We start from the raw sequence: 12,622 nt of genomic DNA on the forward strand, positions 1-12,622 counted from the left end.
ACCAAAGATTTATTTCAGTGTTATAAGAAATTTAATAGCCCAAAATTCTGCATTTTATGGAGAAGTAAATTAAAAATTGTATAAAATCATCCAACGTTCCCCCCCATTTTTTTTTCTTGTAGGTTGAAAGAAACCTGAATTATTGTCAGTTTGTTTAAATCAATTCAAACTTATGTTGTTTTTTCTTTTTCTTTTAATTATTTTTTCATTTCATTTTTAAAAATAGAAAAAAAAAAATGAAAATTAAATATATAAAATATAGAAATTATTAAAATTTTTTATGTAGGTAAGAAAAATTTCAGGAAAAAATTGAAGTTTTAATGTAATCTAAAATCATTTTATGTACTTTTATTTGTTTAAATGCATCATTATTCTGTTTGATCGAGGTGCTTAATGCTCCCAGTCCAATCTAAATATTGGCTAAATGGTACCAATGCATGTTAACAAGACTCGCACATTATGCAAATTCAGTTTGAATTTGGAATCCATAACACATTTTGCAAGAGATAAAATGTCGCAATGGCATAACATAATGTAAACTCATATTCTTTAAGACACTTTTTTGTCTGTGATTTTGAGGTTTCAGTATTATAAGATCCATATCAAAAGAGCTCTCTTTATCTTTAAAATGGAATTTTACTAGAACAAACAAACAGAAATCGCGTGAATGTGACTTCACTTGATTTGAATCCTGGTTATTATGCCTGGCCCTTGCAGATTTATGTTAATTATACATAATGATTTCATCATTATTTTTTTTTTTTGTGGTGATTGCTGTCAATTTTCTTCAATGAAATTTGTAATTTATACATTTGACTTTTTCTTAAATAGAAATAAAATAATTTTTATCTAAAAGTTTGATGTATTATCAAAAATTAATTCATTACATATTACGACTTTGCTGTCGCTTAAATGATAGTAAATACTAAAGCGTATAAGGTTTAGATTAATATTTTGACTTAAAATGTATTCAGTGAATAATTTTCGACTATTTGAAGCAGTTTATGAAAACTTTACGAAGTGTGAATTTTTGCTTTCTTAATTTCATTTTAGTACCTATAACTACATACATATTAGGACCAAACCGGAGAGAGCACTTGCGTTTTTATTCAGAGGATTCAAGTGAAATAGCACCTAATGTAATATATTTAGGTAAGTGAATAGCATAATTTCAAGTGTTTTTTTATTATTTTTTTAGATTTTTAAGGAATTTGAAATTAGTTGTCATTTAAAGGAACCATTTCTTTGTAACATTTTCATATAAATTTCTTTTCTAAATATCATCGCGAATAAAATGAAAATTTAAGAAAATGAAATTAACGAAAGGATTTTGTTTATTTTTGAAGGTAAAAAAAAAAAAAAAATTCTCACAATGTTGTTTCCAAGATAAAGATTAAACATTAAATATATCTCCAAGCCAGATATACTCAAAACACTCTAATTCTTTTAATTTTGGGTACAAAATTTAAGAAATTAGTGTGTTTTGTCTTATTTTTGAAAAACTAATCAATGCATTTTAATGGAATTTACCTTGTATACATTTTTATCTAAGAAAAAAAATTATACCTTACAAGATACTATCATAGTTGTCTATAAGGCTCATGAGTTGCCAAAATCGATAGTGCAAGATGGAACCCAGGAAGACTGTTATTGGCTTTGATTTTCTCTCACAGTTATATAATTCAAATGGTGCTATGTCACTTTAGAAATTCATCAGTTCATAGAATCTCAATTTTTTTTCTGAATGATTCTGGGAGTGAGTATGGCCAGTTGTAGATACAATCTACAGAGTTATTAATTACTGTCGTTGATAATTTAACTTAATTAATTAATTAATTATAATTAATTATTATTGCTTATTAATATGTTTAAAATAACTATTATGTCTCAATGCTTAGTCTAATTTTTAATGAGCTTTCGATTTGGCTTAGTCGTCGGGTATTAATTTCTCTGTATTGCTGGCTCCCATAATCAATTGGGCTTAATGGATCTTTTCCTGAGTGTGCGACTGTGAAATGTCCTTCTGACTCGATGTAGTGCATTTATAATCATGCTTCTTCCAAAACCTAAATAAAATGATTTTTATATAGTTAACATTGCTTTTCATAGCGCAATTTAATTTTATGATATATGTAGCGAGTGAGGATAGCGAGGACCGAACTCGCAATGTTTGGGTTCATAGCCGAGTAACATGACCACACGACTAAAGTAATTACTCATGTCTGTTACCTGTTATCTGGCTTATAAAGCTTCACTATATATAGGTTATGTATTTTATTTTTGTATATTTTTTATTAGGGTTTTTATTGATCTCCAGTTTCAATGATTTTCCTTTCAGGGAAGCGAGGTGTACTTACTGGTAGTTCTGGTTTGAAAATAGCATATTTAAGTGGATTAGAGCAAAGAGAATCAAATGAATTTTCTTTTTCTAGAAAAGATGTTACTGAACTTGTTGCAAGAGCATCTAGTAGTGCTGTTGATATTTTTTTAACTTCCCAATGGCCACGAGGAGTCACAAAATATGCCAAATCTCCTGTAAGTTTTATTTTCATAAAAACGGTTTGAATATTTAGAAAAGATCTGCTAACTAGGATGTGTTATTAGTATTTGTTTTTTCCATCTGTCACTATAATAGTATAATGACAACTTGCTGGATGATGATTCAGATATAAATTACAGTTACTCATTTGTTAAATTGTCATTAAATATGACTCTTGAAATTTATATTTAAATTTGCAGAATAGCTGAGCGATTTAATGCCGTTTTTGTTGCAATGCTATGCAATGTTGGATTATTTATATAATAATATTTGGAATATTATATATACAAATAATAATTTATTGTATCTATAGCTTCAGAATTTCAAAAAATGAGTAAATATGGTATGTTTATTAAATAAAGAGAATGGAAACATTTGCCTGCTTTTTAAAGGATTAGCATGATACCAAAAAATGAATATTGAAATAATTATTTTTCTTCAGTGGAATATTGTATTGGGACCTTGATAACTGCATTTGATTCTAAATATTATAAAATTATTTTATTTTTTCACTCCCTTCTGGCATGGCAACTCATTCACTGAGGCAGCAGCTTTCATTTATTTAAAAAAATCTTTCTTTTTAGGTAATATTTCTCAATGTTTCCTTACTGAGAATTCTATTGTGTAATATACATTCATAGTATATGCAATTATTAATTACATCTTTCAATCACAATTTGTGTGAAAATCGTTTGGTATTCATTGAAACCTTATCTCTTGTCTAGTCGTTCCAAATTGAATGTGAACTAATTTAGGATGCATGGCAAGAAATAATGTGTATAAAGGAAAAAGGTATATATATAAAGAGAAAGGCAGTGTTTATATCCCCATAAACATGCTAGCAATGCTACAATTGATTGTTTAATAAATTCGAAAACGAGACTTGATGAATATTTTTGTTTGTTCTTCCACCTCCCTCATCTCATTTTTAGATCTGTTCGCCAGGATTTAATAGGAGTACATAAGTAAGGTACAGGAGTAGGATAATTTGTAAGGACTGTCAAAGGACACACTCATCTATATTTAATTTTCTTTTAATATATCTAGACTAAACACTAACAAACAGATGCAATTGTTCTCAATTAATCCTATAAAATATACAAAATTTAGCAATAGATTAGTAAAAGTGCAAACAAGAAAAAGGGATGTGGGTGTGTAGGTGTGGAGAGATATTTCAACTCTGAAAAAATATCTTCTTGTGTTCAAGTGTTTTAATTTAACTTGCCAGGTTGACATTGTTTTTGTAATAATTTTATTACTAATCATCATCTAATTATATATCTTGATCCACCGGTTATTAGTAACATGCAATTTTTAAATAAAAAGTCAGATTTATGAAGTTTTTCAGTTATATTAAATCTGCCAATACATTTGCTACCATTGTCATAATTATTGAAAACAAAATTGTTAAAATCATGTCTGTTAAGTTGATTAATTATCTCTTTACAAAAATCAAAGCAGACCAATATTTAATCTCTTTTTTACAATCAGTCAACAATTATGCAACTTTTTAGCTTATTCAAAATTAATACTTATATAAAACGCTGCCTAATAAAAGCTAACACTGAAGGGAATATAAAAGGTTTTGAAAAAAGTGTTTGCGCCACACATTAAAAGAAAACTATCTTATAAGATATTGAAGAAATTACTGATAAAGATTATTCCATTAATAATAAAAATTTACAATGATTTAGTGCACCTGCTAAATTGATTTCAAGCTTAGTGATAATTAACTGAAAAAAACTTAATTTTGATTCCATTGAAAATGAGTATCAATATTTAGCTCTTTGATAGATGTCAGTTTTCTTATTCATCCATTTATTTCTAAATTTTCCTTATGCTTATTAAGAGTAAAAGAAGCCAACGTCTATTTTAATATTTATAAAAACTTTTTGTATCGGACTCCACCAATCATTGTATTCTCACGACCTTACCATATGTATGACTAGTCTTGAAAATTCATTCTGCAGATATTTTTATTGAAATAGTCAATTTTGAAGGCTACAGAAAAAAAAAAAAAAGAAGATAGTGTCAGGTGTCCCCCTTCTTTGATTTAGTTTTTCTCATTACGATTTAAAAACTTATTTTTTTATGTATAATCTTAATGACAGTCTGTGTTAAAACTCTAAAATAATCTAGTTGATTATCGCAATTTCATATATTTTTAAAAATATATCTATTGATTAAGAAGGGATTTTTTATCACAGTTTGCTTTAAAAAAAATTGATAGACTTAAAAAAATATTTGAAAAGAAAAGAAATGTATGCAAAAACATTTTTTAATCAACAATTTGAAAGAAAATCCAATATTTAACCTTTTCACATTGAATCAATAGACTGCAGTGTAAGATACATTTCTATGTAGAAAATAGTCAAACAGGTATACTGTTTGTGAAAAAAGTATTATTTTGTAATGTGTTTATAAAGCAACTGAAAAGAGAAGCAATTATATTTCAAGCTGTTATTATTACTTTATTTTTTCTTAGGAAATTAAATTTTTGTACAATTATAAATATATTTCTGTTATGAATTGTTTAAAAAAATTGTGACTAACATTATTTCTTTCTCTTCAAACATTGTTTGTTATAAAAAATTTAAAGTAAACAGTTAAAGGTAATTTCTCTTTAAAAATCAATGAAAAATGAAAGAACAATTAAAAACATTTTTTAGTATATGTTTTTATTTACTTTGATTTGAGTGCTTATTATTGTATGAAATTACAGTTTATTTGTTTGAAATATTTTTAATTTATAGGACAATTTTGATACGACAAATACTGACTCAGTCTCAGTTGCCTACTTAGCAAAACTTTTGAAACCTAGGTATCATTTTGCTGGTATTTCAAGAGTGTATTATGAGCGTCTTCCATATAGGTTAGTAAAAATTTTGCATATATTTAAAAGAATAATTATTTTTACAAGAAACTTTTTTACTTATGTTTAATTATAAATCCAGAATTTTGAATAAATATGAATTACTTAGTAGTTTTTCTTTAAAATTTTTAGAACGGTTTTGTTGCTACAGTATTTAAAATAATTAGCGATGGAAAAAATATTAATTTTGCTTCTTAAAGTTTTTTAGAGTAATATTTAAATATAGATTTAAAAAAAAATTTAGGTATATAAAACACACCGCTTTTAATAAACTAAAATCCATACTTTGATAGTTTCTTTCCGTTTTGCTCACATTTCCTGTAATTTGATTAGTTCTACATTGATCAATTTGAATGTTTAAATATGAGTAATATGGCATTGACTTTTAAAAATATGTTATTTTGTGCAATATACTTTATTTGCTTGCATGCTTTTTCAATGTATTAGCGTATTTTATTCATTTTCGTATGTCTACTTTATTAATATCTTTATGCTATTTATTTTCGTATTTCTACTTCATTAATATCTTTTTCATATGCTAAAAGTTTGTAATTTTTTTTAGACTGTAACTTAGATTAAACATTGTTCTCTTACTTATTTATTTATTGGTATATACTTGGAGATTATTAACAAATAACTTATTTTTCATGTAATGAAGATGCTAATTAATTCCTAAAATTGATTTTAGTCTTCCATATTTATTAATAAAATTTTAATCTCTAACAAGTATGATGTTTACTATGAGGTTTTTAATTATTTTGAACTAATAATTATCTTTGTTTGGATCATGCTATAATTACAGTTCATGGGTAACATTAAATATATTGCTTAGTTTTAAAAATATCAAGATGAATTCATGAATACATTATTATCTGAAATGCATATTTACTTTTGTCCTTTTGTTTATACCATTAAAAATAATTTTTTTCTAGGAATCATCAAGTGCTACAGGAATTGCCTACTCATACCACTCGTTTTATAGGGATGGCATCAGTTGATAATGAAAAGAAATTAAAGGTAAATTTTATAACTTATTTCATTTTATAAAAAGCATGTAATTTATTTTGCCGAATAACAAATTGTATGCAGTTTTTACTAGACAATTACCTTAATACTAAATGTTTTTACTAGACAATTACCTTAAGGTTAAGGCAGGTAAAAGCTGAATCTCCCAAAAATTGTTTATGAGCATCCGAACAGATTATTTTATTTTTTGTTGTGTAAATTTTAATATACTGGGTCGAGTTTAATCTATTCTATCAAACGAAAGGGGGCGATAATAGAGCCCATGCGATTCATGAAACACTATAGCAACCCTATCCTATCTCTTACACTTGCAGTTATGGGGATAAAATAAATATGTTACAAATTAAGGAAAGAATCATAATTTGAAAAGTTTTTGATACACAACTGTAAAACATATTTTGAAAGAGCAAGAAAAATTCTATAAGATGACACCATTTTCATCAGGATATCTGGATTAAATGCTGAGCAACATGTGCTGAAACCTTGGCGAAATGCAAAATCAAATTGTCGCCAAAATCTTTAACCTCAAAACCGTTCTATCTACAGTCTACCAAATTTACCAATAACTTGTACTTTCTATCAGCTTTTGAATGAGCTTTCAATAAACCACATCAGATAATAGTTTTAAAATGTTTTAGAAAAATATGATTCATTTTCTTGAGAATCTCAAGATTCCTACGATGCTTCATTCATGCAAATGTATCTTTTATCATCGGTCTGTGAATTGCCAAATTGCAAATATACATGTTTAATTTTTTGTAACCCCACATTGACTTATATCTGAATATATATTTTATTTTTTGATTAGTATATTGCCTTTTTTTGCTGTTAAAAAACAGAGCACATGAACATTTTAACAATGAAAAGGCACTGGTAAAACATTTATCATTTTCAGAAAAAAAAATGAGTTTATGATGATTGAATTTATTATGACTGGATGAGGATTTCTAATTCCCATCATATGTTGGCTACTAATTCATACTACTTCTGTTATTGCTTTAGCCACTTAATTCAAATAATAATGACATGCTCATTTATTTTTACTTATCCGGTATTGTCCTTGTATTAGTGTGCAAGAACACGAAAATTTAGAAGGAAATCATTTTCCTTTTTTGAAGGTAAAGCTAAACATATCTAGTTGCATGATCAATCACTACATGAAGAAATTAAGTCATAATAATAAAATCCATCAACACTATCGACAGAAAGACATTCAAAAGGATGATTTGCGTGTATGGGGGGGGGTACAGCCTTTAAAAGGTCATATCTTTTTTGCATTTTCTTTTTATTTAATTGACAAACATCACTATGTTTGACAAAAAGTGCAATGTCTTGAGTAATATGAGGCCAATAATATTGGGGAGTAATTAGATATATCATTTTTTGAGTACCTTGATGTCCAAATTGTTCATGAGCATTTTGTAAAGCTTTTCTCCTTAGAGAAAAAGGTATAACTATTTTAAACATTTTTTTTTTTTAACTACAAGTACATCATTAATAATTTTTATATTTAGTGTTATCTAAATTGTCTAAATTTTGATAATGTTTTTCTCATCCAATTCCAATAAATGAATAGGATGCTGGGGATATTGAGCAGTAGGATGCCTTAATAACATATCAGCTTCAATATAAGCTGTTCCCTTTAAATATTTCATAATCAAATGTGCTTGGTTTTAATGACCAATGAAATAATCTTCCTCTTAAATTTTTAATATTTTAAAGCCAAGCAAGGGCAGCATGATCAGTATGAATCAAGAATTTTTTCCCATGTAAATAATAACATAATTTATCAAGAGTATCCACTATTGCTAAACTCAGTTATACAATAATTTTTTTCATAAGGGTGTAAAGTTCTTGAGTGATAAGATATAGGATGTTAATTACCAGAATAGTGAGGCTTTTTAGAACAGCTCCAATGGCTACCTGAGATGCATCACAAAAAACATGAAGAGGTAAATTAGGATTATATAGCTGTAACTCTGGTTTATTTATCAATTTATTTTTTTAATACTTTAAAAGCTTTTTGATATTCTTCAGTCCACTGTCATGGTATATATGTTTAAGAAGATTATTTAAGGGTTCTCTAATTTTCGCATAAGAATCAATAAAATTATTAGAAATATTTACAGAACCAAGAAAACCTTAAAATTGTTTTGGATTTTTTAGAGGTTGTAATTCTTTTTATACTTTCAGTATTATGATTTTCAGGAGAAATGTATTCTTCTTTTACTTCATATCTTAAGAAATTATTTTTTTCTTGAGCAAATAAACATTTAGAAAATTTTAACTTAATTGTTTCTTTTTCACACATCTAAAAAATCTGTTTTAAATTATCATGTTGTTCCTTTAGTGAATTAGAGAAAACTACTGTGTCATCAAAATAGTGTCATGCAAAATTTGAAAATTTGTTTATTTAGAATTCTACGAATAGTTCTATTAAATATTGCAAGCGCATTTTTAAAGCCAAAAAGTAATACTTAAAATTCGTATAAACCTTCAGTAGTTACAAATTCCAATTTATGGTTATCTTGTTCATATAAGGGTATGTGCCAATAGTCAAATGCAAGATCCTAAGTTAAAAAAACTTTAGCAGTGCGTATCTAATAAAGTATCTATTCTAGGCAGGAGCTCTGCCTCTGATTTGAAAGGGAATTAATTTCGCGATAATCAATATAAAGAAGACTTTTTCTATTTTCATCTCTTTTATATGCTAAATTACAGGAGAGGAATAATTACTAGTAGATTCTTTTATTAAACCGGCAGTTAACAAATTTTTGATTTGCTTAATTATTTCAATTTCATCAGTGGCAGAGGTTGGTGATACTAGTAAATCAGGTGAAACCATTCTTATTCTGCCAACATCATACTTATTTTTTGCAAGCACATGAGAATATTCAGACACAAGAGATAACACAATGTCAGATAGTTTGTTTATAATCAGAGGTGGAAAAAATTTCTTCTGAGGTTTCACTACCTTATCCGGATTATCACCAGTGCTGTTATTATTTTCAACAATATGCAGAGACATTGGATTATTATTGGTATGCAAGTGTATAATATTTTCTTTTGAAATATTTTATTTTTTATCACAATCTATAACTAATTTATATAAACTACAATCTCGAAGCCCTAAGATTATATATGGTAAAGGAATGTCGATATATTATTTGGTTTTCACATTTATTTTACCAATTTTTAAATAAATGTCACAAATTTGAGTTAATTGGAACATTCCATGAGCTTGTTTGACTCTAATTGAGTTTACATTTTATCTTGTCAAGTTAAGTTTTTTTACAATATCTGCAGATATAATAGAGAAAGTGAATCCTGTGTCAATAACAATATTTACATTGGTTTGAGGGTTAGATACATTGTCCAAGTTAGTTAGACTTGGTAGAATGGAGATGTGTCTGGACACTAGTAATTGCCATTATGCTGGTCCAAGGTCCTCATTAGAAGGATTTTGAGAACAGCTAAGAAGGACTTCTGTGCACGGGGAAGCCAAATTAGCCGTTATGGGACAACTAGTCACAAATTGGTGTTATTGAAAAGGACATACTTGTATCCAATAATAGACATTTGGAATTTTTGAGTACAAATCTGACAGTGAGAAGGTGATAATTCTTATTGGAAATGCAAGTTATGGTTTTGGTTATTAAAATTATGTAGACGCATCCTCACTAAATTTTGATAGTTTTGTCTAAAATAATTTTGAGCACGAGGTACAAAGGAATTTTGGAATATATAATTAAAATTTTGCCTAGGTACAAAGATGCTGGATTAGGGTTTCATTATTCCTGACCGGGCTTGGTTCTGGAGGTTCTTTCATTTTTAAAAGTTACTGTAAACCATTCTGCAGCGGTAGAAGGGTTTTTTACATTTACTAATTTCTTTAATTGAGTTGATAACCCATCAGCAGAGACGGCCATCTGAGGGGGAGGGGGTGCGGCTGATGCTATGTACCGGGCCCCGTGACTGAGGGAAGGGGCACCGTGATTAAGAATTAAAATAGTGTTCTGAACGATAATAGCGTTTACATGTACTGAAAGTATACATGTTTGTTTCCACGTGCCTGGCTCAGCGTCGACTATCGCCGTTATTAGGCAATGATCGCAGTGATATCTGTAAGAAGGGAAAAAAAGTTCATTTATGAATAAGGAAATTCCCTTCAGACATGTTAAGACAGAGCGGCGTGACTTCTGGGCACAATTGGCGGCCAGAAGTCGTGGCTGAAGCTGGGTTCAAAGGAACTTGTAAATCATCTGCTATTTGCTTTTTTATACATCTAATGTAATATTTTTTATGCGTGCATCTGTGTATGTTTGTTTGTATTAAGTTCTTCAAACAAAAAGTAAAACGAAGATAAATTAAACGATCAACTGCTAACAATGCACATTGCATTACTGCTTCACCGGCCACGACCGGAATGAAATGAATTAAGGAAAAGGTTTAAATGGAGCAGTCGGCGGATTTGGAAATATACAAAGTTTACATTATATATTATAGTCTAGTGCAAGTGTGCAAAATATTATTAATCTAAGGTCAGTAGATTTACAGTCACTTACCTCACCTACTAGGTTACAGTTCATAGTATAACATATAGTAATTTGATAATTCATTCTATAAACTGTTTAATGCTGTTAGATATAACCATGTCCATGCCAAGGAAATATCCCTGTGGGTGTCAAAAAAGAAAATTATGAGAAAAGAAAAAAAAGAAGAAAAGCTAAACTTCAAGAAGTCACAAGTAGATCTGTTTTCTTGGCTACGAAGTAATTTCTGCCAAAGAAATTGTTTCGACTTCAGAAGTTACAATTCAAACTTCAACTGGGGAAGAATGTTCCGCGCAAAGTACACAGTCTTTCAATGAAAATGTTGAAACGGTGAAAAGAATGACGAAAATGACAATAACAAATATGATCAAGAGAGTATAAATGATCCTGGTTTATGGCCAAATATTATAACGGATAAATTTAGAATGTTTTGTGTTAAAATCGGACCATACAACATAAAGGAGGTTTTGCTAAAAATGCTGAAGGTAGATCATTTTCCACTACGTACTACTTTAAAAAATGCTAAATGGCGAAACCCAACTTCGCAGCTGGTTAATTTATTTAAAAACGTAAGACTCGTTATTTTGTTTTTGTTGTATACTGTTTTTCAAAAGAAAAGGAAATGGCCAAACTACACGATTTATAGGTGGCTCTAATAACTGAAGAAAGCTGTCAACTGTAATCCAAGATCATGAGCGTTCTAGTTGTCATTTTAATTCGTTTATTGCTTGGAAAGAATTACTAAAACGACTAAATTTATGTTCGACTATTGGTAAAACAAATCAAGTTAATATAAGTATGAAAACGGCACGACTCAAATTACTATTTCAAAGAATTGTAGATGTGATTCTGTTTTTAGCGTGTAATAATCTTCCACTTCGAGGAACCCACGAAATAATAGGTACGCCTAATAATGGAAATATTTTAAGTTTAATCGAATTATTAAATAAATATGACCCTGTGCTAATGGATCAAATAAACAAAATATTAAGTTCTAAAAATGGAATTGTGCATCATTTAGCTCATAAGCCATAAGAACAAGTTATCTCTGCGTTAAGAAGTGAAGTCCTTAACAAAATTAAACACTATGTACCCCTGATATTTCCCATAAGGAAACTTCAATCATTATTAGGTATGTAAATTTTGAAAAGAAAAGGTTAACTATAAATGAGTCATTTATAGGGTTTATCGAAGTAACTGATGTGACTGGAGAAGGACTAGTAAAAACTCTATTGGAAAGATTAAATGAGCTTGATTTAGATATTATGAATTGTAGAGGGCAAGCATACGACAAAGGTAGCAACATGCAACATTTTCTGCTTCTACAAAAAGATGGGAAATTCTACAAAAGCATTTAAACATTACTCTTAAATCATTATGTGACACTCGTTGGGAAGCCAAAATAGATTCTTGTATAGCCCTAGAAGAATTTATTGATGTAAGTATTGACAATACAGCGGTATCCGAAGCTAAAACTTTATTGAATGCAGTAGAAGAATTTATTACAATTATTTTATATAAGCTATTTATTTTATATTTAATAGTATGATTTGCAATATTTCTAAAAATTAACACTATCAATAAACTTTTTCAAGCAAAAACAATTGTTCTTGACTCGGCTTTCAATTTATT

General features: G+C 28.4%; 1 protein-coding gene across 1 annotated transcript in view; it reads left to right on the plus strand.

Moving 5' to 3' along the window:
* Positions 1–12,622, plus strand: part of LOC129960272 (CWF19-like protein 1) — a 60,679-nt gene that overhangs the window by 17,812 nt on the left and 30,245 nt on the right. The window contains exons 4-7 of the mRNA XM_056073566.1: positions 1,054–1,152; positions 2,339–2,535; positions 5,293–5,411; positions 6,344–6,428. Coding sequence (XP_055929541.1) covers positions 1,054–1,152; positions 2,339–2,535; positions 5,293–5,411; positions 6,344–6,428 — 500 coding nt within the window. The remainder of the gene's footprint in view (positions 1–1,053; positions 1,153–2,338; positions 2,536–5,292; positions 5,412–6,343; positions 6,429–12,622) is intronic.

The sequence above is a fragment of the Argiope bruennichi genome, chromosome X2, assembly GCF_947563725.1.
Source record: "Argiope bruennichi chromosome X2, qqArgBrue1.1, whole genome shotgun sequence".
NCBI classification, from domain to species: Eukaryota; Metazoa; Arthropoda; class Arachnida; order Araneae; family Araneidae; genus Argiope; species Argiope bruennichi.